Source organism: Strongylocentrotus purpuratus, unplaced genomic scaffold (assembly GCF_000002235.5).
Source record: "Strongylocentrotus purpuratus isolate Spur 01 unplaced genomic scaffold, Spur_5.0 spur5_scaffold_14, whole genome shotgun sequence".
In the NCBI taxonomy this organism is placed as follows: Eukaryota; Metazoa; Echinodermata; class Echinoidea; order Camarodonta; family Strongylocentrotidae; genus Strongylocentrotus; species Strongylocentrotus purpuratus.
This window is the reverse complement of record NW_022145599.1, coordinates 34479322-34506928: the sequence shown is the minus strand read 5'-3', so window position 1 is coordinate 34506928 and position 27607 is coordinate 34479322. Positions and strand designations below refer to the sequence as shown.

Genomic DNA, 27607 nt, shown 5'->3' with positions numbered 1-27607 from the left:
GTTAATGTTACTTCAATGCTGTGCTTCAGAAAAAGGAACAAAATGCTGGAATGTGTCACCACTCACCCTCAGGCATCAAACAAACTAACTGTTCATGGAATAATGGTGTCTACAAATTCCTGTGTGTTTCTCCTGAACAAGGAAAAAACCAAAATGGCTGCTGCTGTATTGCAAAATCCAAGATGGCTGCTGCTGTGTTGCAAAATCCAAGATGGCTGCTGCTGTGTAGCACATGGTACTGTACTGGTAGGCTGGCACAAAAAACTGGCACGTTGAAGACTTGCACTCACCGCTTGCCACCATGTCAAAAATAGTGGGTTGGCTCCTTGGTTAGTACTTTACTGAATGTAGCTGGGTCAAGAAAGTAATAAAGCTCCACATATCTTTGCTTGAGGTTCAGGAGTTTATTGGTGTAACTAAAACATCATGCTTATGCTGTGCATGCTAGTGGTCAAGTGCAACTTACCACTCTCACATGTCCAGTACATAAGGCAGTGTATGAGGGTTGAATGTGTGCATATTTAATTACTCATTAAATACATCACATACTCTGTGTGCCAAAAGTACTGTGTTGAAGAGTGCTTTCTGCATGGTTGCTTCTGAATGAATGTGCATGGCTGTTTAACAATGAGCCCATACAGGTGTAAGTTATATTCAAATTAGGAGTGCTGCATAACTTCAGCTCATAACATTACACCGCCTCCCTAAAAAAAAATCCTGGCTACGCGCTTGTACCCGACATCATCTCAAAGCTTTCGTAGACTAATGGTGGTTTAACATTTACATTCAGTTCATTGCGGAAAATGAATCCGACGCCTTCACCACGTCTTCCGGCCCTGGGTTGGTGCTTGAAGACAAAGCCTTCTGGACAGCAATCAGCAATGACCGCATCATCACATGGAGTGAGCCAAGTCTTACATAAATGCAAACAATGTCGAAGCTATTATCTACAACAAAATTGATGCATAAATGGCTCGATTGGGTGCATAATTTTTGCCAAATTAAAAAGAAAACAGTCTTAAGTTGATTACGGATGGACATTCATCGTTTTCTGACCAAATTCATTGTGATCGTCTCCGTCAATGTCATCTCAATAACATTCTGTACATGTTTCGTCACTTTGATCTCATGATGGTCACCGCCAAAAAGCCGGGACAGAATCAAGATAGTGATTTTACACATGTTAATCTTCTTCTTCTTCGGGAGTACTCCTCAACGTTCCGTAAGGAACCAAGCGAGGAGGAATCTACATGCGCAGAAGATAATAACTCGCCTAAATCATGGAAAATCGATGTGCAGTTCTGACTTATAATCGGAAATTGTTGTTCCATGTACTGTACATGTATTTTATTTTGAAAAACATGTTGATATTACGAGATAGAGGTTATTTTTGGATTTTGGGGTTGTGATTTAAAATCCTGTTTCCCCCTATTTCCTCATAATATTCCAGAGTTACAAAGCACAGGGCTTATAAAGATCATGGCCTTCTTACTGTTTTATAAGGTCATGGGTGTGTACGAAAGTGTGCGAATCAGTAATAATACATTTCATATCACCAAAATCGTCTGTTTTTCAACTTTGCTGCTCCCCATTGGGGATGCTTTCATTTAAGACACACTCTTACTGAGCACACCATTCATTTTTCTCTCTTTTTTTCCCCCCTCTCCCCCGCCCTCCCTTAAGTCATGTTCTACATTTTACAGTTCTCTATTTATCACAGACTTGACCTCTAGTTCCGCTCCTTTTATTAATAGGGCGCTTTAGCAACTCGATCGGAAGGCAGAGAGGATGGGAGAATTCACTCAACCGAGATCAAATAATGTCTGCAGTTCGGATTCTGTCTCTTGAAATACTATTATTCTTATCAGGTGAATGAATAATTTGTATTCAGGCACTGCACAAAGACTTATGCATTAAATTTGGTTACATTACGAAAATGGTCTATTGTACGGTGATACAACTCTTCTGTCAAGTTTAGGGAACGAACGGTATTATGGCTGAGAATGGTCGAGAAAATCAACAAGACGGAGAAAATTGATTAGTTCGCTCAGTTACCCTCGTCTTTGCTTCTGTCATGTTTGCAGAAGTGCTCTATAGACAGGTTGCAAATGAAGACGGGAGCATAGTACAAGACGATCTCAGTTGAGTGATTTCTCCCATCCTCTTTGCCTTCCATCACGATGCAAAAGCACCCTAATGTGTTATTTATATGACGAACCCGACCGCTAGTGCCGCTCATACGACCTGTAGTTCCGCTCCTTTTATTAAAGACACTCAGTAGTTAACTCTCATGGGGAATTCAACACCGTTCGGGTGTTTACCCAATAAGAGGTGCTGTCAATCACCAGAATTAGCCTTCAGTTTTATGACCAGCAGGCCTTATGTAACGTACTGCGTTTGCCACCGATACCCCCACATGTAGGTGGGGTGGGCCTGTCAAGAATACCCCCCACGTATCCTCTGCATGTCGTAAAAGGCGACTAAAAGGGAACCATTCAGCATCAGGGGGCTGGTGGTGGTACTGGGCAGCACCAGTAGGACCAATAAAAGCTTGCATATCTCTTAAGACGTTGAATTGAGAAGGAGAGTTTAGGCCGCCTTTAAATAAGCCTAGCTTGCTCTGCATTGGGCAGCAGCGGTGCAGTAGGAGTGTTTCGGCGGAAGATCCTTTTAGGACAACGGTGAACCTCTGATTAATGCCTGGCGTGCTGGATGATCCCAGATACGGCTACATACTGCGGTGAAGAAGGCAACGGAAAACCACTTCACTATTATTCCAAGAACAATCATGATGAACCACAACTCTAAAGCAAAAGACAGAGGCGTAAAGGGGACTCGTCTACCTCAAGGGACAAGCACCTTGCCCGGTAGGGTGTCCCATGGGTGACAGGTGGGCCCCGGCCGTCAGCCAGCTACTGTTCGCAATAGGAATACCATCAAAGTTGGAACATGGAATGTGAGAACACTGTATCAGAGCGGCAAGCTGGAAAATGTTAAACAAGAGATGATGAGGCTCAGTGGCGTAATGAGCAAAAACGTTTGGGGAAGGCTGACAACAACAAAAATCCGCAGCACCCCACTCTAACATGCATGGGCATCAGTGGCGGATCAAGGAATTTCTTACCGGGGGGAGGGGGGGGGGGCACAAAATGGCATGGGGTTAAATATATGTAAAACGATGAAGCGACAGAACGAGGATTTAGCGGCGAGGGAGAGAAGCATTTGCAATTTTAGAACCAAATTAGACGCATTTTCAGGCACTTCCTGGAGTAATATGACGTAACATTGCTTTCTCCTACCCCTTCCAAGAGTAGGGATCTTTTGCAATTTGAGAACCACATTTGGCGCATTAATGTCCACCGGCACTTCCTGGAGAAAAAAACGAGGCCTTCTGATTGGTTAGAAGTTAGAGAAAAGTGATCTGTCACGGCTTGAGAGGATGTAAATGCTTTGATGCCGCACAATGCACAAAGACGGTGGTCCGGTACTTCATCAGTAGTACTTGCAAAAATTTTCTCTAGTGTATAAACTGTGTCGTTATCAGGGGCGTCGCTAGATCTTTGTCAGTGGGGGAGTGGGGAGGGTGTAGAGGCCACCGATTACCGACAAAACGAGCAACCAATTACCGACAAATATATTAATGCCAATGCTCAAATGTCTACAAATTTAACCCTAAAAACCTGGGCCAGGAACTAAGTTATTTTTCAGTCTCCCCCCTCCCGCGCGAAGCGCGAAAACTTTGACACTTCATTAAATTATTAGAGAAAGAAGATGATCCGTTGTACCGTTCTTGACTCTTAATATTTGTTTGGAGCCAGTTCCCCCACCCCCTCCCGCGCGAAGCGCGGCAGCTTTGAAGTTACAATAAATTATTACTCTTAATCCTTGTCTCAATTCATTTTTGCCCATCCCGACACAAAGCACGGAAGCCTTGAAAATTCATTAAATTATTACTCTTCATCCTTGTCTCAATTCATTTTCGCCCATCTCGCGCGAAGCGCGGAAGCTTTGACGTTTCAATAAATCATTACTTTTAATCCTTGTCTGAATTCATTTTCGCCCATCCCGCGCGAAGCTTTCACGTTTCATTAAATTATTAGAGAAAGAAGACGATTCGTTGTATTGTATTCTTGTCTGAATTCAGTTCCCCTCCCTCCCGTGTGAAGCGCGGAAGCTTTGACACTTCATTAAATTATGAGAGAAAGAAGACGATTCATTGTAGCGGTTTCGTCTCTTAATCCTCATCTGAATTCATTTTTCGCCCATCTCGCATGAAGCGCGGAAACTCTGACTTTTCATTAAACTATTACTCTTAATCCTTGTCTGAATTCATTTTCGCCCATCTCGCCCGAAGCTTTGACGTTTCAATAAATTATTAGAGAAAGAAGACGATTCGTTGTATTGTGTTCTTGTCTGAATTCAGTTCCCCTCCCACGCGAAGCACGGAAGCTTTGACACTTCATTAAATTATTAAAGAAAGAAGACGATTCATTGTACCGGTTCCGACTCTTAATCCTTGTTGGATTCATTTTCGTCCATCTCGCGCGAAGCCCGGAAGCTTTCACGTTTCATTGAATTATCAGAGAAATAAGACGATTCGTTGTATCGTGTTCTTGTCTGAATTCAGTTTCCCCCTCTCGCGCAAAGTGCGGAAGCTTTAACACTTCATTAAATTATTAAAGAAAGAAGACAATTCATTGTACCGTTCACTACTCTTAATCTTGTCTTAACGGTGCATGTGCGGTGTTAATACTTGATGTAAGTATGGAACGCCCGGCAGTTCTTGTCACAGTTGCTTCTGGATAGGATTTTTTGACTAGTGTTACTGTAAGTGGCCACGGCCCCTTAGTGACTTTAAAAAAAAACATATTCTCTTCCTGGCCATTTGGGAATGTGTCAGTTTGCAACAGAAATGGAGAAACACACATTATGTTGAAAATCATGTGATATCACAAACATTTATACATCACTTGTATATGGAATTGAAAATGATTCACGGTTCAATTTTATTTGGGGGGGCTGGCGCCCCCAAGCCCCCCCCCCCCCCACCAGTACGCCAGTGATGAGGCTAAATGTCAACATATTGGGACTAAATGAAACAAGATGGCTGAATAATGGCGAGTTTGTGATAGATGAGTACAGATTGATTTATGCAGGAGGTGAAAAGTATGAAAGAGATGTGGGGTTACTGCTGGATCCAGATATCTCTAAGAGTGTGTTGGGACACTGGTGTGTAAAAGCGATAGGGTGCTGCTAGTGAAATTAGAGGGACACCCTTTTAACATCTCAATTATAGTGATTTATGCACCTACAGCAGATAGTGCTGACGAAGTTATTGACACCTTTTATGATTCCTTAGATAAAGCTAAATCTCAGTGCAAATCGAGTGACATTGTCATTGTCCTGGGAGACCTAAACGCTTACCGTATTTGCCGGCGTATAGGCCGCAGTATTTTTGGAAGAGAAAATATCAAAAAGTCGGGGTGCGGCCTATACGGCGAAAGAGTAAAAAAATATTTTTTTTTTTTTTTTTTTTTTTTTTTTTTAGTTTCGATTTATGGCGCTATGCCTGGCAATGTCTCACAGCTCAGTAATCAGTGTGTTGACTCACCACTCGGAAACTACAACAACACTAAAATTTGACTGTCATCTTGGTTTGAAAGTAATCTTTCTAATAGATCTCAATATGTAGTTTATAATAATAGTTCCTCAAATTTTTTTCTATAACAAATGGTGTACCACAAGGTACACCACTGGTACCATAGGTACTTTATTGTTTTTAATTCACATTAATGATCTTACACATTCTTCTAAAAACAACATTGTTACTATTATTTGTGACAAGTTTACAAGCACAAATCAGCGCCTTTAACTGCACCTCGATGTTAAATGAAGGTCCTTCCACGCGTGGGTTTTCGGCAGCAAAACAACAACAAAACAACAACAAAAAATGATTTTTTTTTTTTTTTTTTTTTTTTTTTTTTTTTTTTTTTTTTTTTTTTTTTTTTTTTTTAATGTCAAAATCGGGGGTGCGGCCTATGCGGGGGTGCGGCCTTTACGCCGGCAAATACGGTAAGTCGGTCATGGTACAGAGGGCAAATCAGTAGGTCTGCATGGAATTGGTGAACGAAATGAACGAGGTGACAGATGGGTTCAGTGGTGTGAGGGGGAGAACATGGTCATCACTAATACTTGGTTCGAAGAACACCCTAGACGAGTATACACTTGGAAGAGTCCTGGCGACATCGTCAGAAACCAGATAGATTATATTGCCATAAATAGTAGATTTAAAAGAGCAGTGAAACAATAAAAAATATATACAGGGGCTGACTGCGGGAGTGATCATGTGCCGGTGATATGTACACTTCAGTGTAAATTAAAGAAACTCAAGTTGTGAAAATATTGGATTTTAAACAGTTGAGTAACCCAGACATATGTCAAGAATTTACTGTACAAGTAAAAAATAGGTTTGAGTTACTCATAGATGAAGGTGAAGAAAACATGTGGGAGACGATGAGAAATATTCTGGTAGAAACAGCGGAAGAGTATGTGCCAATAAAAGAGAGAAAAAGAAGGAACAAATGGATGACAGAGGAGATTCTTTTAATGATGAAAGATAGACAGAAAATTGGAAAAAGACAATGCAAGAAATATAGGGACCTAGACAAACAAATTACCGGTAAGCAAAAGTGTAATGAGGCAAAAGAGGGCTGGCTAAACGAGCAGTGTGTAGAAATTGAAAATCAATTCGATAAGAATAGTAATGTTTACCAAAGAATAAATGAAATTTCAGGTAAAAAGTCTGGGTGTTCAAACCCTGGCTGTATCAAAGGAAAAGATGGGTCAATCCTGTTTGAAATGAAGGACAAAATGAGTAGGTGGACGCAATACATTGGCGAACTTGTTGAAGATAGTAGGGAAGCAATGCCAAGTTTTGCAGATGAAGTCAAAGGGGGAAAAATTCTTAAATCTGAAGTCCGTTGGGCAATGTCAAAGATGAAGAAGAACAAAGCAGCTGGACCAGATGGTGTGGTCACGGAAATGTTTGAAGCATTAGAGGAATATGGTGTTGATAGATTAACAGAAATTATTAACAAAATATATGATGACGGAACATTTCCAGATGAATTGGGCAGATCCATTTTCATTACTCTCCCAAAGAAACCGGGAGCCGTGGATTGTGAGCAATATAGGACAATCAGCCTTATTTGCCATATCGATCACTAAGATTATTTTGAGGATTTTGCTTTTGAGAGCAAGAAGTAGAATAACTCCCATGGTCAGAAGGGAACAATTTGGTTTTGTAAAGGATGCAGGCACAAGAAATGCAATATTTGTGGTTAGAAATATAACGGAGAGAGCAGTCGAAATTCAAAAGGATATGTAGATGTGTTTTATTGATTATTCAAAGGCTTTCGATAAAGCAAAACATTCAGAACTTTTTGAAGAGATGAACAAGCTTGATATATATAGGAAAGATCTAAGACTGCTACAAAGTCTATATTGGAATCAGTTTGCATGCATCAGGGTAGAAGGAGAGTGTAGTGAATATATTACTCAGACGGGGAGTCAGACAGGGTTGTGTTATGTTGCCGGACCTGTTCAATATGTACAGTGAAATCATTCTAAGAGAATTGGAAGATGAAAATGGGATACAAGTGGGCGGCCATTCAATCACAAATATTAGATATGCTGATGACACTGTTTTATTTTATGAATCATAGAAAGATCTCCAGAGACTCCTGAATGTGGTTGTAAAAGAGAGTGAGAGAATGGGACTAGAGATCAACTATACCAAGACAAAATGCCTGGTGGTCTCTAAGAAGAGCAGTCCAAAATGTAACTTGAAACTGAAAGAACAGATTATTAAACAAGTCTCCTCATTTAACTACCTCGGCAGCATGATCACCAAGGATGCCAGATGTGAGACAGAGATCAAGAGAAGGATAGCTATCGTTAAATCTGGATTTTCAAAGCTAGGCAAAATTCTGACAAATCGAACAATTAGTATGAGGACCAGAATACGAGTACCGTAAATCTCCGTGTATAAGGCGCACTTTTTTTTTTTTTAGTTTTTATTTATGGCGCTATGCCTGGCAATGTCTCCCAGCTCAGTAATCAGTGTGTACTGTTGACTCACCACTCCGAAACTACAACAACACTAACATTTTTCTGTCATCTTGGTTTAACCCTAATAAGGCCGGGGGGGGGGGCCATTATGGCCCCCCCCTCCACGATTTTTCCGATTGCTCGGGAACGCATATGGATGGCGCCCCGCCGCTCGCTGACTTTTTTCTTTCGAGTCTTGCGCAACTTTTAAAACAATTTTTTTGAAAATCGGACCTACGGTTACAAGGTCACGTGACCTTTTGTCTTTGCATGTCAGCCCGAAAATCGCTCATTTTCGTGATTTGTGTACAAAACATATGTAAAAGTCATTTTTCCTAAAATCAGATCAAACATGGGTTATTAGGTCTTGTTTAAAGTTTAGGTGGTTGTTTTGGGAGTCAAAATAGTTAAATTGTAGTAAGAAATGAAATAAAACAACAAAAACAATGAAATACATAAGTTAAAAAAACAATGAAATACATAAGAAATTATCAAAACAAGGGATAACATAAGGAATAAGCTGGCTCTTCCAAATTTTTTGTTGTATTATTATTCAGAATGGTCTAATGAATATATGTAGTGAAAAAGAATGCTTAAATATGAATAATATATGATTTATGGGTAAAAATGTGATTTTTATGACTTTATTTGCATAAATTACCATAAATATGCAAATGAGTGACTTTTTCAAAAAATTGAAATTATCTTATTATTCTATACACTTCACTTGACATGCGTGCAAATTTTCGCGGCGATCGGCCGCTTCGCGGCTGAGATCTTAAGGGGGGGCCATAATGGCCCCCCCCGGCCATAGTAAGACCTCAAATAGCCCGGCCTTATTAGGGTTAAAAGTAATCTTTCTAATAGATCTCAATATGTAGTTTATACTTTATAATAATAATTCCTCAATTTTTTTTATATAACAAATGGCGTACCAGAAGGTTCTATCCTAGGACCTAGGTACTCTATTGTTTTTAATTTACATTAATGATCTTATACATTCTTCTAAAAATGACATTGTAACTATTATTTGTGACAAGTTTACAAGAACAAATCAGCGCCTTTAACTGCACCTCGATGTTAAATGAAGGTTCTTCCCCGCGTGGGTTTTCGGCAACAAAACAACAACAAAATCAAAAATTTTTTTTTTTTTCCTCCCCAAAATAGGGGTGCGCCTTATACACAGGTGCGCCTTATTATACACGGAGATTTACGGGTATTGAATTGTTACATCTACCCAATACTTATGTATGGTAGTCAAACATGGACTTTAGCTTCTGATACTAAAAGGCGTTTGGAAAGTTGCGAAATGTGGTTTTTAAGAAGAATGATGAAAATCCCCTGGACTATTTGAGGAAGTTCTTACACGAGCTGGAGTGCAAAGGAAAATGATACGTGAGATGTTGATTAGGCAGTTGAAGTTCATGGGTCACATTACACGTAAAGAAGGCCTAGAGAATCTTGCTTTGACAGGGAAAATTGTGGGAAGGAGTAGGGGAAGGAGGATACTTTGGATGGACAGTCTGCGGAAATTGTTGGAAGAGAGAGGAGTGACAAAACTGGGAGTGGTACTAATACAGAAGGCTAGGAGCCGAGGGTTGTGAAACAGCATGATCGCCAAAGTCAAACGATATGGCACTTAGAGAGAGAGAGAGAGACCCCTACATGGTAACGTTATTATCTCACTTTTCTCTCACAGTGGAGATCTCCGAGAGACAAGGGGGTATTTCTCGATTGGCCAACGGGTTCGCTGTGTGCAGACCTAATACCTGAACAGTACACATATTAATGATTTGTATCCACCAAGTTTGTTGTCAGCGAATTATGGCCTTCTGCACATGGAAACTGACGAGTGACTCCCTTTAATGTGTTTTATATCACAGACCCGACCGCTATAGTGCTGCTCATACAACCTCTAGTTCCGCTCTTTTTATTAATGCCTTTTATATCATAGACCCTACCCCTCGTGCCGCCAATATGACCCCCCCCCCCCCCCTCCTCCTAAAAAAAATTAAAAAAAAAAAAAAATTAAAGTGCTCACAAAACCCCTCCCCCTTTTGATTATTCTCCACTTAATATTTTGTCCAGAAAAAAAATTTAGCGCTCATTACCCTTCTCGGGCTTAGCCGCTTCACTCCCTTGCAATGTCCCACTCTCACCTCTGGCTCAAAGTTGGCAACCCTAAGAACCCCCCCCCCCCCCTAAAAAAAAGCTTGTACAGCTTAGCACTAGCAGCAGAGTGTATGCATGAACTGTACGTGACATATCCTCGGACTCGCCCACGCCCCCAACCTCTAGTGCCGCTCTTCGTAGTATGCTTTCCGACAAAAACCTACTTGGCAGCTCTGGAAGCCAGACTATACACCCCCGGGGTGGGGGGGGGGGGGGGGAGGGGAGGGTACTCACATATTAAGACATACAGGGATGTATAGACTATGTGCCGCTCTAAATTGTAATGGTAACTTTTTCACAAAAAATCCCTAAAACAAACGTGGGTCCCACTTTTAACAAAAAATACCATTAAAAATTGGTTCCTTTTTTCAAAGTTCAGGTGCAAACACCTGAAAATTATGATACATGGGTCTTTTTTCGAGATAAAGACCCAAACTGACCCCTCTTAATGATTGAATGGTTTCGAGGCTTGAGCGGCACACCCCGTCCAAACCAAATCTGAGTATTCCCCCCCCCCCCCCCCCCACCACCCGGGGGACTACACTCAACAGCATTCTTCTCACTCTCAGTTTCATATTCAAGGGTAAAGGTAAAAATTGACAATTGGTAGTTAGATCTATAAGAATTTCCCGTACTTACCAGATGGAAATTAGGGCCTATATCATCGGCTCGTTCGTCCGCATGCACAAGCTTGTGTGGGGTGCGGATCGGAGCGAATGGTGGTTTCCCGTTTCACGAAAGTGTCCACAGCTTGGGCAGCTTAATTCGATGATGGAAATCAAGATATGTCATTGGTGAGAAATTAGCAGAAAATACGACGCAATGAATGACTGCGATATTGCCTTCGGTTTTCCGTAATGCCACTCTCGATCGCGCGGGCGGCCAATATAATATTAGGCGGCAACTGAGCTGAAAGTTAGTTATTTCTAGCTCTATATAGATCTATAGCTCTTATCTGGCCAGTCTACTATAGAATGCCCATGCTAACTCATTGTGTTGTTCGTTATTTTAAAATATCTTCCTTTTCTTCTTCTTTTTCTTCTTCTCAATTTTAGTGTTGTATTTCCTGTATATTTAAAAAGGCAATTAGTGATAATTTATGGTCCAATATCTATAATGTAAAATATTTGATTATACATTTATATCATATCCATAATCCAAGTCTGTAAGCTAAAGCCTAAATACAATAGTGAGTTTTCAAGGCGCACTCAACATCACGCATGTTACTATTCCTAATGTGTGCGAAGTTAAATTTATGTGTGATGACGTACGTGCATTTGGAAGGTTTGAAAGGTTTGTAGGGGGGGGGGGCACTTTGCCCCCAATTTTAAGGTATGGTAAGGTAAGGTATTTATTCATGAACATATCGCAGCCAATGACTGAAAATTAAAATATTTGTAAAAAACACATCATATTTACTCTTCATTATTTAACAATATTTTTGGGACCCCAAAAAAGATTGGCTTTCCGGTAGCCAATGACGAAAGTTCTTCAAAAGCTTAGTGGCAAAGTCCCGACAACATTTGCAAGCGCTGAGAGCACGTTGATTAGACTCGTACCCATTCGCGTACAAAGGTATGTTGGAGGAATCCCCCACCTCAATTTTTGTTTAAATAAAAATAAATAAATAAAAAAGTAAAAAATAAAAATAAAAATTTTGCTAATAGGTTACCAAAAAAAGGTGACCATACCCCCCCCCCCCCCAACGAAAGAAGATATCGTTCGGCCAAATTTTCTGGACAAAAAAAAGGGGGGAAAACTACCCCAGACAACTACCCCCTGTACGACAACCATCCTCTACGACAACTACCCCGGACAACTTTCCTAGGGAGTAGTTGTCTGGGGTTTCTCGTCCGGGGTTGTTGTCCGGGGATAGGGTGGTTGTCTGGAGGTAGTTGTCCGGGGGTAGTTGTCCTAGAAGGTAGTTGTCTTAGATGGTGGTTATCCTAGAGGTGGTTTTCCGGGGTGGATGTCCAGGGGTAGGTGTCCGGATACGGCGAGAAGTGTCCTATTTCCACATCTGGTAATTCCTTTTTTTTTTTACTTTCACCATACAATGTGCTCCTAATTTAAAACCCTTTCTTTAATTTTACCTATAGCTCGCTCGCTATGCTCGCTCGTATTTAAAGTTAATATAATTATGTTTCTTATAAAAGGTCTTTTCAGTCTTTCATGATTAGATTGTGCTTAAAACTCCATAAGGGTTGGTTTCTTTTGTCATCTCTTTATAATATGTAATTTTTCGCCCTGCGACGTCACAAATCTTCTTCTTTTTTTTTTAGCTCGCCAGCTTCGATCGCTCACAATGAATATTCAGACCATCAAAACCAGTATGCTCAAACAGTATTTTTTACCATGTAAGAGAAACAAAACTTTGAAAGGAAGACACTCCGCCGCTCCTGCATTGATATATTATAAAAACAAGTTCAATTGATCTCAAAATGTTTCATGCTTTCTCGTTAAATGTTGTCAGATTCCTCTTATAATATCATACGAACCACTACCTAAAGAACAAATATATACTTTGATCTGAAATATTAATATATTTATCGCACCTTCGCACGCAATAGGTCGAACGATATAATCAGATTCCTCTTATAATACCGTACGAACCACTCTACCTAAAGAACAAATATATACTTTGATCTGAAAGATTTTTAGATTTATCACACGCTATTTATAAAGGGCAATACAAGATTTTTGTTTAAGGCCAATATCCCTTTTGCACTGCCAACCTCAAATTATGTAGAACTTTGCAGGAATTATGAATATGTCATGTATGTCCTATCTGTGAAATTTAAACGTTAGCAGTGTCCTCATATTCAAATTATGCAAGGAAACCCGTTTACTTGCCAGACTTCACTGTCAGACACTATTGAGTGACTGACTGGCTTTTTTTTCTTCTTTGGTAACAACATACATGAAAAGAGTTGTAAAGGGTACATTGTCTACATCAATAACCCACTTCTTGTGATGGCCAAGATTAAACTGATTAAATCTTTGCGCAGCATAAAACGTATGACCACTCGGTACAATAATCTGAAAATCAAGACTATTACTTTTGGGCTCTATAACCCTAAAGTCTATTTGACAACTAATAGTCGTTATTTTCCCACTTGAAGACATTTTCAAGCCCCACCTTATAGGGAAGTTCTAAATTAGTATTATCTTTCAAATGCAGTTGGAATTTAACTTTTTCATTTTTTGGCCTGCAAATGGGACATAGCTAGTACCTTAGGGAAGTTCTAATTTAGTATTATCTTTCAAATTCCGGAATTTAACCTTTTCATTTTTGTTGCCTGCAAATGGGACATATACCTTTTAATTAAAGACCGTCAATACTACTATGCCAGAAGGGATTAGACCACCCAGCCAGGTCACTGACAGGTGGCTAACTCAGCTCTTAACTAACAGAAGAAAAAGAGGATCATGGGGGACCAACATGCACCGATTGGGGAAGTGTTCTATAAAGAGGGAGCAAGTACTAGCTTCAAGTAGGACAGTGGGGCTTTAAAAGTTATAAAACATTCTGTAATTTACCTCGCAAATAATACACGGGGGCTCGGAGCGAATTTGCCCCCGAAATGCCAAAAAGAGCCCACGAAAGTGGAGGGGGGGGGGGGGTAAGAGCACTTTTTTTTTTTTTTAATGCTCCCTAATATTTGAAAATCGCGCCGGCCGCAAATTCGCTCATTGGGGGGGGGGGGGGGGGGGGGGGGGGGGGTTTGGGAGTGCGCACTAACTTTTTTTTTGGGGGGGGGGGGCACGTCCCTGTTTGCCAGTACATTTTTGCCAAATTTGGGGCTGATTTCAACCGGGTATCCGTGCCTGGTTATTTTTATGCAAGTAAGCTTGAAAGTAGCCCCCGAAATTTTTTTCCTCGCAATGCGGGCTAATCACGTCTGACTGACCAGTGGGCTAATCCGTCTAGCGCCAACTAACGACCGGGCACGAGCAAGCAAGAAGATGGACGCATACATGGAAGATGAACCCGTCGGTAAATATACATTTATTTAATGCACTGGATGTCTTGAAGTTAAATTTGTGTTTCGAAATACTAGCTAGGTTACATTTGCCGATGATATTTCCCTATGTGAATGATTAGTACTGTTAATTAATTTGGTTATGGGCCTTTTTTATGATGATAAAGTTAAGACGTTCAATGTCATGGTCCCTTTCGTACGTTTTCATGTGTTGTCTGTTCATGAGCGGATTTGTAAATTTGTTTCGGTTATACGCGTACGCCTATGCGGCAACTAACCCCTGGCGCTGGCTTAGGACAATTAACCCAAGACAATAACGTTTCTATTTCAAAATTCGAGAAATGGGCCCCCTGTAACTTACCCGTCTTGTAATCGATTACAAATCATCTTAGACTTCTAACTTCAGTCTGACTTCAGCCAACATTTTCATGACGGACAGCAATAAAAAGGAATTAGGAGGAGGGGGGGGGGGGGGGGAGGCACGTAGCCACAGGGGCGGGGGGGGGCGTCACACATAGGAGCATCACTATCCTGACTGTGTAGTAAAACAGGCAACACTGGCACCAGCACATTAATGCAACACTTTTGAAAGCCTGCGGTATGACACTTTCAAATGAAATAGGCTTGAGTCGGTATGGTCGATCACACCGGGACCCGACCGTTGCCGTCGGGTCCCGGTTTCGTTTTTTGAGAACCGACGCTCCGAAAAAAAATAACGAAATATGTAAGAAATTGTAGTTTTGCACACCACTAAAATCAATCCACCTTAAAACTTAAGTATTTAATTGTTACCAATCATATTCTAGCTCATCCTGAATCGATCCGAACTGCTGATATAAATATGGGTTGCAAGGCAGTTTGCCCCATGGGTTTGTTGTTGCCAGCTGCTAGCTAGCTACTGTACTGGACGGGTCTCTCGGCAGGATTAATAAATCAGGTTGAAAGAAACATTGATGTTTGAATAATAAAACGGCTTTCTAAAAAGTACTTCTTTTGAACATACTGATCGAATAATTTTTAAAAGACAAAATAGATATTTTTTCTTTGATTTTAAATACCGCATGCATCTTTTAAAAGCTGAAAATTACTTGGTAATCACAAGAAGTTTCGATACGGATAGCTGTTGCAAGGCAAGTTCAGACTAGTCTCGGAAAAATGCGCAGTGCTCCACGTTAGCTGTAATGCGTGCCAGAACGAACCCAAACAAAGACGTGATCGTAACGAGAAAAAAAAATCATTAAAAACTACGAGAGCACAATTGGAAAGACAACTACTCAAAATTATCGTAAGCAGATACATATAACTTGGAGGAAGAAAACAATAGTTATCCAAGAAAAGCCACATAAATAGTGATATTTAAGGAGTTACTATAGGTACAATCATTATCGGAAGGGCCTGCTGCAATATCCGAATTACACCTGTTTAAATTGAACACGAGGCTATACGAGGCAAATACCGCCCTCTACGGTAAAAAGCAGTATAACAAAGGATTCAAGTAATTGCAGCAGGCCCCTTGCGATAAAAATGTACCTAGTTACTCCTCGATTATCACAATTTCTGTGGCATTTCTTGGGCGATTATTGAATTCTTTGTCCAGGTTATCTATCTGATTATGGTAATTTTGAGCAGTAGTTGTCTTTCCAATTGTGCTCTCGTAGTTTTTAATGATTTTTTTTCTCAGTTACGATCACGTCTTTGTTTGGGTTCATTCTGGTACGCATTACAGCTAATTACGAGGAGCACTGCGCATTTTTCCGAGACTAGTCTGAACTTGCTTTGCAACAGCTATCCGTATCGAAACTCTTGATTACCAAGTAATTTTCAGCTTTTAAAAAAAAGCATGCGATGTTTAAAATAAGAGATAAATATTTATTTTGTCTTTAAAATATTATATGATCGGTATATTGTACAGAAGAAATTTTTAGAAAGCCGTTTTATTATTCTAACATTCATATTTTTTGACCAGATTTATTCAACCTGCATGAATCAAAATGGCGGCTCGAATGTTGTCTTTCTATTTCTGCCCCAGTTTTTTTACTTTTAGAGGTACGAAAATGGCACTAAACATCGCCAATCATGGATGAAAATAATGTCAAATGGAAGAATATACCGATCTGAGCCGAGGTATGCATGTGTTGATTTATTTGATTGATAAAAAAGGTCACTTTTAAGGGACATACTGATTTTATGCGCTTTTTATAGAGGCAAGTGACAAATCCTGCGAGCTGATTTCGGGACACCGGGTCCCGATCGGTACAAGGCCGTCGGGACCCGGTTTATGAAAATCCCGACATGACTCAGGCCTACTTTCAAATGTCCTACTAATTAATTAAATGGGATATACAGTGTAACCCATCACAAATACATAAAGAATGGAACTTACAAGTTTCGTTGGTGTAAATTTCCTTGGTTTCCAGACATCTGGCCTACTTGTTTGCTTATAGCCCAATCGTCTTCAGCTAACGTGCGCCATTTTCAGATTTAATGACGTTTTTGTCTCGCCTGCGTAGCAAAAAGCGAGACATAGGCGCCGCTTTTCCGGTGACGGCGACGGCGGCGTCAACATCAAAAACTTAACCTAAGGTTAAGTTTTTGAATTTTTGATATAATTTTTAAAGTATAAGTTCTTAGGCAATGAAACTTTGACTATAGGGTAACCAAGTATCCCCAATCATGTGAGTAGAATTTCAGATCACAAAATCAAGGTCAAAGGTCATTTCAGGTCAACAGACTTGGACTATGTTGTAGCATCATCATCGAAAACTTAACCTAAGGTTAAGTTTTTGAATTTTTTATATAATTTTGAAAGTATAAGTTCTTAGTCAATGAACCTTGGACTATAGGGTTATCAAGTCTCCCCAATCATGTGAGTAGAATTTCAGGTCACTAAGTTAAGGTCAAAGGTCATTTAAGGTCAACAAACTTAGACTTTGTTGTGGCATCAACATCAAGATTTTCAAAATGCTTCTTCTTCGTTATTTTTCAACCAATTTTGATTCTGATTGTTTCATATGATAGGGCTAGGAGGGGGATTTAAAATTTCTACTCAGAATCGAGAAATTCATTATCTATGCTAATTTATGCAAATTTATTCGAAATCACATAAAAGGCTTCTTCTCCTTCATTTCTCGACCGATTTTGATTTGGTTTGCTTTATATCGTAGAGCTAACTTTGGTTCACTACACTTCTACACAGAGTTTTGATATTGTGCTCCATTAATTAATTATGGTAATTGATGCAAATTTATTCCAAAAATAACAAAAATTGCTTCTTTTCCCTCATTTCTTGACCGATTTTGATTTGGTTTGCCTTATCTGGTAGAGCTAAATTTGGAACACTAAACTTCTACACAGAATTGTGAGATTTTGCTCCATTGATTAGTTATTGTACTTTATGCAAATGAAATGAAATTATGTCCCTTCCAGGGCATCAAATTTTATTTTTTGACCAGTTCAAAAGTGTACCACATAAAATTTACGATATTTGTTGTTGCGAGATGCGGATGAGCGCTACGCCATTGACGTTCTGGTTTATCATATTGAATTGCGTTATGCAGGCGAGACCACCGAGAGCGTTTCCCTTGTTTTTTTTTAAGACCAGTCTCGCCCTCTACGCCCGAATTGAAATTCGTTGATATGGACGCGATCGGTTGTGTACACAGCACAGCATTAGGCTATTGCGTACGAGCGTTTTTAGAGTTTGGTATTAAATACATATACATTTCATCCCAACTAAGCCAACAGGGGTGGCGGAGCATTACTATATAATTCCAAAGTATAATATTCAATTTAGCAATTGTGGGGTCTTAATAATAATAACGATACTAATAATAGGTATTTCTATAGTCTATTTAGAAATTCGTACGAAATAAGAGGCTAGCTAGGTGCTTTAAACCTGCGATGAAGCAATAAATAAAAACGTCTGCGAGATAAGACAACTACCCGTCAGATATTGCGCAAGATAGCGTCACATATGGTTTCACCAAATTTCAGACAACTCGCCGCGGTATAATAGTAGGTATTTCTAATAATAGGTATTTCTATAGTCTATCTAGAAATTCGTACGAAATAAGAGGCTAGCTAGGTGCTTTAAACCTGCGATAAAACAATAAATAAAAACGTCTGCGAGATAAGACAACTACCCGTCAGATATTGCGCAAGATAGCGTCACATATGGTTTCACCAAATTCCAGACAACTCGCCACAAATACAACTCGCCGCGTCCCTGAACAACTCGACACAATACCCTGGACATCTCGCCACAATACCCTGGACAACCTGCTACGGTCGAGTTGTCCAGGGTAGTGTGGCGAGATATCCAGGGTATTGTGTCGAGTTGTCCAGGAGCGATTTGTATTTGTGACGACTTGTTGGATGCATGTAGAATTGTATGGTAAGCGCAACGTGCACAGTTTTAATGTCGTCGCAATCGAGGAGGGAATCATGCAGCCGTCTCTGTAAAAGAAGGAGAAAACAGTTCTTTAAAAGTGAGTTAAAAACAAATTCTTGCTATACTAACATTAAATTAAGATATTTTAATATCATAAAATGTAAGACAAGTATACATAACCTATGTTACATGTATGTTGTATTTGTCTTACATTTTATGATATTAAAAGTGGAAAAAATCCACCCGCGCATACCACACACATGCAGTGCTAGAGGTCCATACGCATGAGCATGGACTCTCTATGCTTTGCTGGAGTGGGGGGCGGGGCCCCCCAAAAAAAAGAAAATTAAAAAAGGAAAAATATTTAACTAAAAGATAAATTTAAAGAGAGGGGGGCGGGCACACATAGGAGCATCACTATCCTGGCTGTGTAGTAAAAGCTGTGCTTTTGATTCTCAACATTTCAAACACCACTGTACAAAACTCAACTGATTTTACTCAAAATCGGTACTTTAGTGACAATTGATGACACCTAAATAGCAGTAAACTACATTTTTTTAACTTACTGATGTTAAAAAGAATAATTTTTAAAAATCAAATTGTAAGTCTAGTGTCAAACTTTGCTTACAGCTACATCGACATGATTGTGTACAGTCTATGCGATATTGTGTGGTGTGTATATTTGTGTATACTTCTAGGTCCCTGCCTCACAGCATGTATGCAGTGCTAGAGGTCAATACGTTTTATCATTGACTCTCTATGCTTTGCTGGAGTGGGGGCAGGGGGCACCCCCCCCCTCCCCCCCAAAAAAAAATTATACTTCAGTGAAAGAAGCCCCGCTACCGTGCTGTCCGTTTTGAAAATGCATCGGATGGGGCCTTGTTCACGAGTATATAGTATAGTCGTGATACAGGCCCCATGTCCGTGTTGTAGAACATGCAACGCATATCACGAGTATATATAGCGAGTTGAATAGGAGACTCGTATAGTATACTCGTGATACAGACCCTGCGGCTGTGTTAAAGTGCGCGCGATGCCGTTGCGCGGGGCCTCTATAACGAGTATAAGTATAGTCGTGATACAGGCCCCGCTGCTGTATTGAAGTGCGCGCGATGCCGTTGTGCGGGGCCTCGATCACGAGTATATATAGTGAGTTGGCTGAAGTTAAAAGTCTAGTAAAATTATAATCGATTCAAAACAATTGCGGGGCCTATATCACGAGTATGCCCAAGGATCATCTTCGTCAATGTGGACAGATGTGTCTGCACAAATAAAGATCGTCCACATTTCTGATTTCCGATCCGCGTGTTGGCGATGTAAAAAAAACGTTTTCTGCAATGATTTTCTTGATCCAATGATGCATTTTACATTGACGTTGTAACTTGTACAGAGACTTTCACGTTATGAGCGATAAATCCTCTGCAAGACGGACAACCCATAACTTGGGGTATTTATTACGCGGAATTCTTTTTTTTTACATCGAAACCCGCAGAGCGCGGAAGAAAAAAAAACGTCCACGAAAAATGCAGATCATCCTTATTTTTTAGGACGCATTTTGTCCGCGTAGATCTATATGAGGATATTCTCGGAGCACCCCCCCCCCCCTACTGATTTAAGGTTTTATTTTTCATACTTCACTAAGACTAAGTTAAACTCCATTTTTTCTTTGCTTTGCTTAATTGCTTGTCTTTTTAACCTTCATTTTTTTTTCTATTGTATTTCGTCTGACTTTCCTTTCCCTATTCAACTTTTCTTCTCTCCCCTTTTCTCTATGTTTTTTTTTCTTCTTACCCTTCTGTTTCACTCTCTGTTCCTTCTATATTTCACGGTTTTTCCATTCCTTTTTAATTCTTGTTGATGCGGGTCTTCATATTTCTACTTTGCGTTTTTTCTTTGCTTCTTTTGGTCCCCTTTCTTCTTTTTCCATTACCCACATTGTTCATGATTTTTAGTTTTCATCTTTCCCTTGTCGATTTACCTCTTTTTTCTTCTGTCCTACTGCCCTCCCCCCCCCCCCATTATCCTTGCCAAATTGTCATTATGGATGTCTATTTCACATGTTTGTTTTATTGTTACATATATTGTAGTGCATAAGAAATAATGATAATGAAGTAAATGAACCCAAATCATTTTTCTATTATAAATGTAATCTTTTGTTTTGATATGCCTTATACTGTATACAATTAATGCAGATTCCTTATTTCCTTATCATATTCAAGATACAAAAGGTTTTTCCAGAAAGGTGATGTAATTAAGATTGTATTGGAGTTAGTTTAATATTTAATCTTAAAGGCATCGTTTAACAATGTTAAATCAGAGATGCACGGCCCTACGTGTTGTCAGTGTCTGTGATATGGTGTAATATTGAAGCCCTAAAAAAAATTGCACTTCAAAATAATCACGAAGTGCCTCAAAAAATTAAAAATCTTTGAGTGACCGATTTTACCATACTCATTTCCCCCAATATACTGTAGTGTTATAAAAAACTGTTAGGAAAACGAAAAAATGAAATCATAAATATCTTGACAATCAGACAGGCGATTGTCTTGTAAAAGTCATGGGATTCCTCACTGACCTAAAGGTTCATAATTATGATTGCAGCATGAGCTAAATCCAGGATTTTTCTGAATTTGAGGCAATGTTACCAATTCGCCTGTGAGTCTGGGAGTGTACTCGAGTACCTCATTACACGGTTATGCACAGCCTTAATCCAAGGTTAAAATTTTTTTTCCTGCCACCCGCCCTCTCTACAGACGAGGCTGTTTGCCTCTGGTACTCTGACATCGGGCAGCGGATCCCTGCACTACGTCAGATGCTAGGGCAGATGGGATACCCGAGCGCTACCCGTACACTCCTGGGATGGCTCCACAGCTACTTTGAGCAGTGCGACAACTTTCCCCCCGGCAAATTCCCCAATCAGGATTACGTCAAGATGCTCGTCCAGGAGTTTGTCTTCTATAGAGCTGTGGAGAAGAATCTACAGGTGAGCTGCCGTAGAGCAATCTAGCCCATAGCCCCATAGTAGTTCAGAGCTTTGTAAAGGTTTAAAGCCCCACTGCACTACTTATAGCTACTTGCGCTCTCTATATAGCAAACAATGCCTAATCGGTGCCTGTTGGTCCCCCATGATCCTCTTTTTCTTATGATAATTGAGAGCTGATTTGATGAGATAACCACCTGTCAGTGACCTTGCAGGGAGGTCTAATCCCCCCTGGCCAAACTAGTACAGACGGGCTTTAAATAAATTGGCTTTTCCGTCTCCAATCGGCACCAATTATATGTATTTTCCACTCTTTCATGGTTTTAAAGATGTATCAATATTAATAATATAATAATAACAGTGGCTACTGGTATAGCGCACTGGTTCGCCTTTCGGTGCTCATGGCGCTTAGAGAAAAATAATTGTAGCAAACATAAGAAAGAAAAGAAATTTAAGAAAATTACAAAGAATTGCTAATTTCTACATGAAAATGGTGATTATCAATTTCTTTCACTCTGTGTTTCCTAACTATAGAGACTCCAAGGATGTTTTATATATTTTTGAATGACTTACTCTTGTCAATAAATGGAACAAATTAATTGCAACAGAAATGGATTCCAATTTCCCAGTGATTTTTGCACTCTCTGCTCATGTACAATATAAAGTCGGAGCATCTCTATTCATTCTTTTATTGGTTTTGGGGCGATTCCCAGCTATTTTGACCCGTTTGTTACAGACCATATCAGAGATATCTGATAGCCCTACAGGAGCTTGAACATGCTTGTAATTGTTCACAATTCCATGATATGACTCATTAATACTTGGTAACGTACAGTACATTGGACATACCTTGTACTTGCCATTTAGGGGTGTTTATCTGATTAAACTTGTTCTCAATGGGGTGGAGTTTCAAGGGCTTCCTAGAACTGTAGTACATTTGTACATGTAATATTTAACTTTTATGCATTACTGGGACACATTTTTTATACATGTACTGTACATAGGATCTGAAGGGGGGGGGGGGTAGTCATCAGAGGCCAACTAACTTGTCGGGATGGAGTTTTGAATATTGGGTGTCATACATTTTAGACCATGATATAATATGCCCCTTTCTGCGCTTTTTTTCCTTGATAGAAAATGACATCGATCCAAGAGCTCCAACTCCTTGAAGAACTCTGCCGCTACTTGCAGGACAACTCCAAACTGGCCACCCTCCACAACATCTTTGACGGTCTCTTCGGTAACAGCGGCCATCCGCTGAAGGAAGTTGATGAGCAGAGACGCTTGGCCATGACGCGGCTGGTCTCCATGGCGATTAGTATCGGCTGCAAGGCCGTCCTCGATTGTGTAGCTGTTTGGATGTATAACCAGGTTTGTGAACAATTCGTTTCTTCTTCTAGGGATCCAAGCTTGAAACTCTGGTTCACTACTATAGGGACGAATCACAAGTTGGGGGACCTATTGGTAGCAAAATAGCCAATACTCTTTCATCAAATGTAGAGTCTTTCTCTGTTACTTGAGTGTTTGCATCAGTGACCTCTATACTAGTTTATTTTCATAGCTCATTGCTCTAATATTTGTAATAATGCATACCGGTATCCTTTATTTACCATATCAAATATATTGTAGTTGATTCAAATTGACTCTTCAATATGGCATATATTATTGGGATTGTTGACTCAATTTTTGCAGTGATGTCATTTTGGTAGGGGGGGGGGGGTCTTATTTTAGTTAAACTATAAGGATCAGAAATTTGCTTGTAATTGGGCATTAAGAAGGGTTCTGGATAGATTTAAAGCTAGATCTACAAGTACGTAGAACTGTGTCCATAGTAACTTTGACTCGTCGTAGAAATTGATCTCATGCAGTTGGTACTAGAGGATGTATTATTTCAACATAATATATATTTTTCTTCATTTTTCATGAAGTGAGGACAGGAAAGAAAAAATCAATTTCAGGGGCCAGGCTCAACCAGCACTTGTGCTATTGTTAGGTCCTGTTTACGAGCAGCTTTGTCATATGTTTAAATTCTTTAACATTTCTTTACATATTACAGGGCTCCGCAGATCCACATTTATCTTTTGGAAGGGGTCCAGATTAGATTTTTTAGAGTCTTTATGCATGAGCCCTTTGCTTAAATGTTGAAATTTGGGGTCCCGGACTTAGATTTTAAGTGCCCATGTTATAGTTGGTACACATTATATATTCTCATTGTGAAATTAATTTAATCAATCAATGAATCAATATTGTCTGTATCACAGGATTGTTCATCACATAGTATCAACCTAGTGGATTCCATCATGACGGATTTCTGTGACCTGGTCACGGGTGTACAGGGGACCATCCAGAGGGTTGCCCAGACCTCACCTACGTTCACCCATCACCTCCTAACCTCTCTCATGTCACACTACAACACCTATCAAAGTGAGTTCAGTCATAGATGGGTTCTTCTTCTTCCCCTTCTCTCTCTCTTTGCATTTTACTGTACTTCATTCTTTCTCTTTAAAACAAAATTAACAACAAAATTTGTACAGTGAAATGTGCTTGAACCTGTGTAGGGACTGGGAGTTGTAATGAATGGAGATCACGTCCAAGAGGCCCCTTGAAAGTCATCCGTGGCACTGCACGTCTTTTGTTCCCCCTACCGTAATCCCCTTAATCCCCCTCCAAGACCGCACTGCTCCCTGGTAGCACTAAGTTCTCCCTATCCATCCAAAGCCCAGCCCAGCGAGCATGGCGGCTTATGCGTTGCCGGCCCATACTTGGGGTAAAAAGTGGTGATGAATAGACAACTTCTAATCCTCTTCCAACAATTGTGCAAACATATAACACAATTTCATTTAGTTCTTTTGGGAGATAAACCTTTGGACTACCTTCCTAGCTATGTACATAATGTCAATAATTAAATTCGAAAATTATGATGATGAGAACCTGACATTCGCTCTACCTCACGATTTCCTTGGCCGATTTCGCTGGTTCAAATGGCTTTGTCTTCAGTAAAGTTATTCGAGCACGAAAAAAGCATTTGATAACCAATAGAAAGTTGCATTGGTCAATTGTTGTGGATTCTGTATTTTATATGTTATAGCGATATACATCTTCACTGAACATGACATCATTTTTGTGGTGTCACGCATGACTTCTAAGCTCGATGCCTGCATATTTTTACGATCGAGTGTTAAGAAAACTTAGGGAAGCAGACAAACTTAATATATCGTAATATTTGGAAAGCCAGAGGGGATCTGTGCTTTGGTAAGGACAGCCGTTGGTAGATTTGATGGCTGGAGAGGGTTATATTTGTTGTTGTTAAGCCAAATAAATCCTGAATATCTTTCCCTCTGGAAATTCTTTTGAGACGGTATCTCCATTCATTACAACTCCCTGATAGGAAGAACACCCATCTATAAAAGACTATATTTTTTTTCCCCTTGAAGAGTGTTTCTCATATAAACCTGTACTAAAGTAACATGTACCTATATATGTCATTCTTATTGATATCATTCTCTGAATTGTCAGCAGGTTGAATTTGATTTTGATTTATACAGTCAAACCTGCTTTAGTGACCACCTGTCTACAAAGACCATCTGTCTACACCAAGCACATTTTTTGTTTCCCTTGAAAATGGTTTCTCATTGAAACATGTACTAAAGGAACCTGTCTACAAAGGCCACTTTTTGTGTTTACCTTGGGGGTGGTCGCTTTAGACAGGTTTCACTGTATATCACTGTAAGATATTTTTGTTTTGTCTATGATGGCTTTTCATCCATGGTCTAACTAGGTACATCACAGCCAATCAAACTCATCCCCCCTGCCCAGTTGGATGTGATTACTGATTGGATCATTGAACACCCGACCGTGTGTCTCCGCCACGCCCTCACAGGCAAGCCCCCATCCCGCATTCCATCCTTCTACATCCACGCCTCCTACAAGGCGTCGTCCCACGACCCCTCCAGCTCCGGTCCCGTCCCAGGCCTGCTCTGGCAGAGCATCCTCTCCCCTCTCATCCTGGATGCTAACCGATCCCAGATACAGAGGGCGCTCAATAAACGCTTCTCCCTGCACGACTACTCCCTGCTCTTCTCCAAGCTCCATCTGGGCATCCTGCAAGCCTTCGTGACGACGTCGACGTCAGATGCGAAGTCGACTTCCTCCAAGGGGAAATCATCGAGGGCTGTTGCCCTGACTCTTACAGACATTGAGAGCGTGGTCATGTTGACTGTCCACACCATCCAGGATAATAAGATCAGTGGGGATGCTGTCAAGACAGCGGTAGAAAGGATAGCACAATTGCTTCAGGTATCCATGGCAACGGGAATGCTGAATACAACTAAAGGTTTGTGTGATACGACTTCAAAGCTGACAGATTGCACCAATTTCATTGTTTTTTTCTATTTAAAAAGTCCATTGAATATTCCAAAACGCTTTGTGTATTTTGATAATGTGAAACCTGAAGAGATACCAGTAAGATGTTTTCATTGTACTATAATTGTGTATAATGAGACTGTTTTTAATCATTTTTACCAGAATGCTGATTTCATAAATGTCATATGACTTTGTGTCCTCTTGTCAAAATAAGGTGGTGTACTTGTACCAGTACCTTTGTCTCTTTTGCTCTTTGTCTATCCCTATTTTTATATTGCCCTCTTTTCTCAAAATGGCCAAAGTGGAGTTACTGACCCCTCAAATTGTCCCAGGAGGATATTTTGTAGAACCCATTTCTCATATTCCTTTCTATCCCTTTTTCCGTTTCAGAGAAAGTCATTCCACTCTGCAAGGAGCTGCCTTCCAACGATCTCCTGACACTTATCCTCCAAGAGAAACTCCCGTCATGACAGCTGTCCGGCCTCCAAGTATTATCTGAACTGAATTTACACTGGTAATGCAAGTCCTCATTGAACATTTAGAGAATCTTTATGCAGGAGCCCAGTGTTGAAATTTCGTCTATGTGTCCCAGGTACCTGTCGGTGTCAAGTTCTGGGGAATGCAATTGGGTTGATGTTGCAAGAGGGCATTACAGAGAGGAAAGTACGTTATTTTGGTCATGTAATCAGCAAAGAGGGCAGTACAGTCAAACCTGCTTTAGTGACCACCTGTTTAGAAAGACCACCTGTCTAGAAAGACCACATTTAAAAAAAATGAACATGGTTTCTCATTGAAACCTGTACTAAAGGAACCTGTACATAAAGACCACCTGCCTATAAAGACCCCTTTTCTTGTCTCCCTTGGGTGGTCTTTGTAGACAGGTTTCACTGTATTTGAAGGGAAATCATCCAAGGGGGGCCATAGAAGGATGGTGCGGAAGAGGATGTGCGATATCAGCTTGGACAGGTGACATCAAGGCATGGACAAGAGGTAGGATGGCATGATGGACTCTCACCAAGACCAACAGCAGGACCTTGTTTCATAAAACTTGATATCAATAACAAGTTAGAAGCTACTGTTATAAGCTACTAAATCATGGCATCTGATTGGCTGAGAGCAAATTTGTCATAGAAATTTAGCATTTGCTATAGATAACAAGTTTTATGAAACAGGCCCCAGTTCCATTGGGAAGGTGACCACAGCCATTCCATCACATGGAGTTGGACTGTACAGGAGAAGTGACGAGACTATTAAGAGATAATGCTACGCAGCGTGGATGTAAAATGGTGGACTCGCATCAAGACCATAGTAGCACTTTGTTTGAGCCAATACCTGACCACAAAAGAAGAAGAGATACTTCATCATAAAGAAGGACTGATCGTGTAAAGTGGAACCACTTGATGTTGATGCCAAACCGTGGACTCGCATCAAGACTACGTCATTGTTGGCCATTATTTCATTCTTGTAAAACAGGTTTTGTTTTTCGTAAATAAAAGTTCATTCAAGACATTTATGATGTTTGCCCGTTAATTACTGTCTCAATCTTCACTCTTGGTTTCTTCCAATGTGTTCCATTGTATGTGATGAAGAGTCTGTTTTTAAAGTCTACAT

At 40.2% G+C, this 27607-nt stretch overlaps 1 protein-coding gene across 1 annotated transcript; it reads left to right on the top strand.

Annotated features, from left to right (window-relative positions):
* Window positions 1–14218: 14218 nt before the first annotated feature.
* On the top strand, window positions 14219–26741 carry LOC580436 (uncharacterized protein C7orf26 homolog). Its single transcript, XM_030984821.1, has 6 exons — window positions 14219–14278; window positions 21408–21637; window positions 22769–23005; window positions 23896–24058; window positions 25413–25967; window positions 26387–26741. The coding sequence occupies exons 1-6, from the start codon at window positions 14248–14250 to the stop codon at window positions 26464–26466; spliced, it is 1296 nt and encodes a 431-aa protein (XP_030840681.1). The 5' UTR covers window positions 14219–14247; the 3' UTR covers window positions 26467–26741.
* Window positions 26742–27607: the final 866 nt, after the last annotated feature.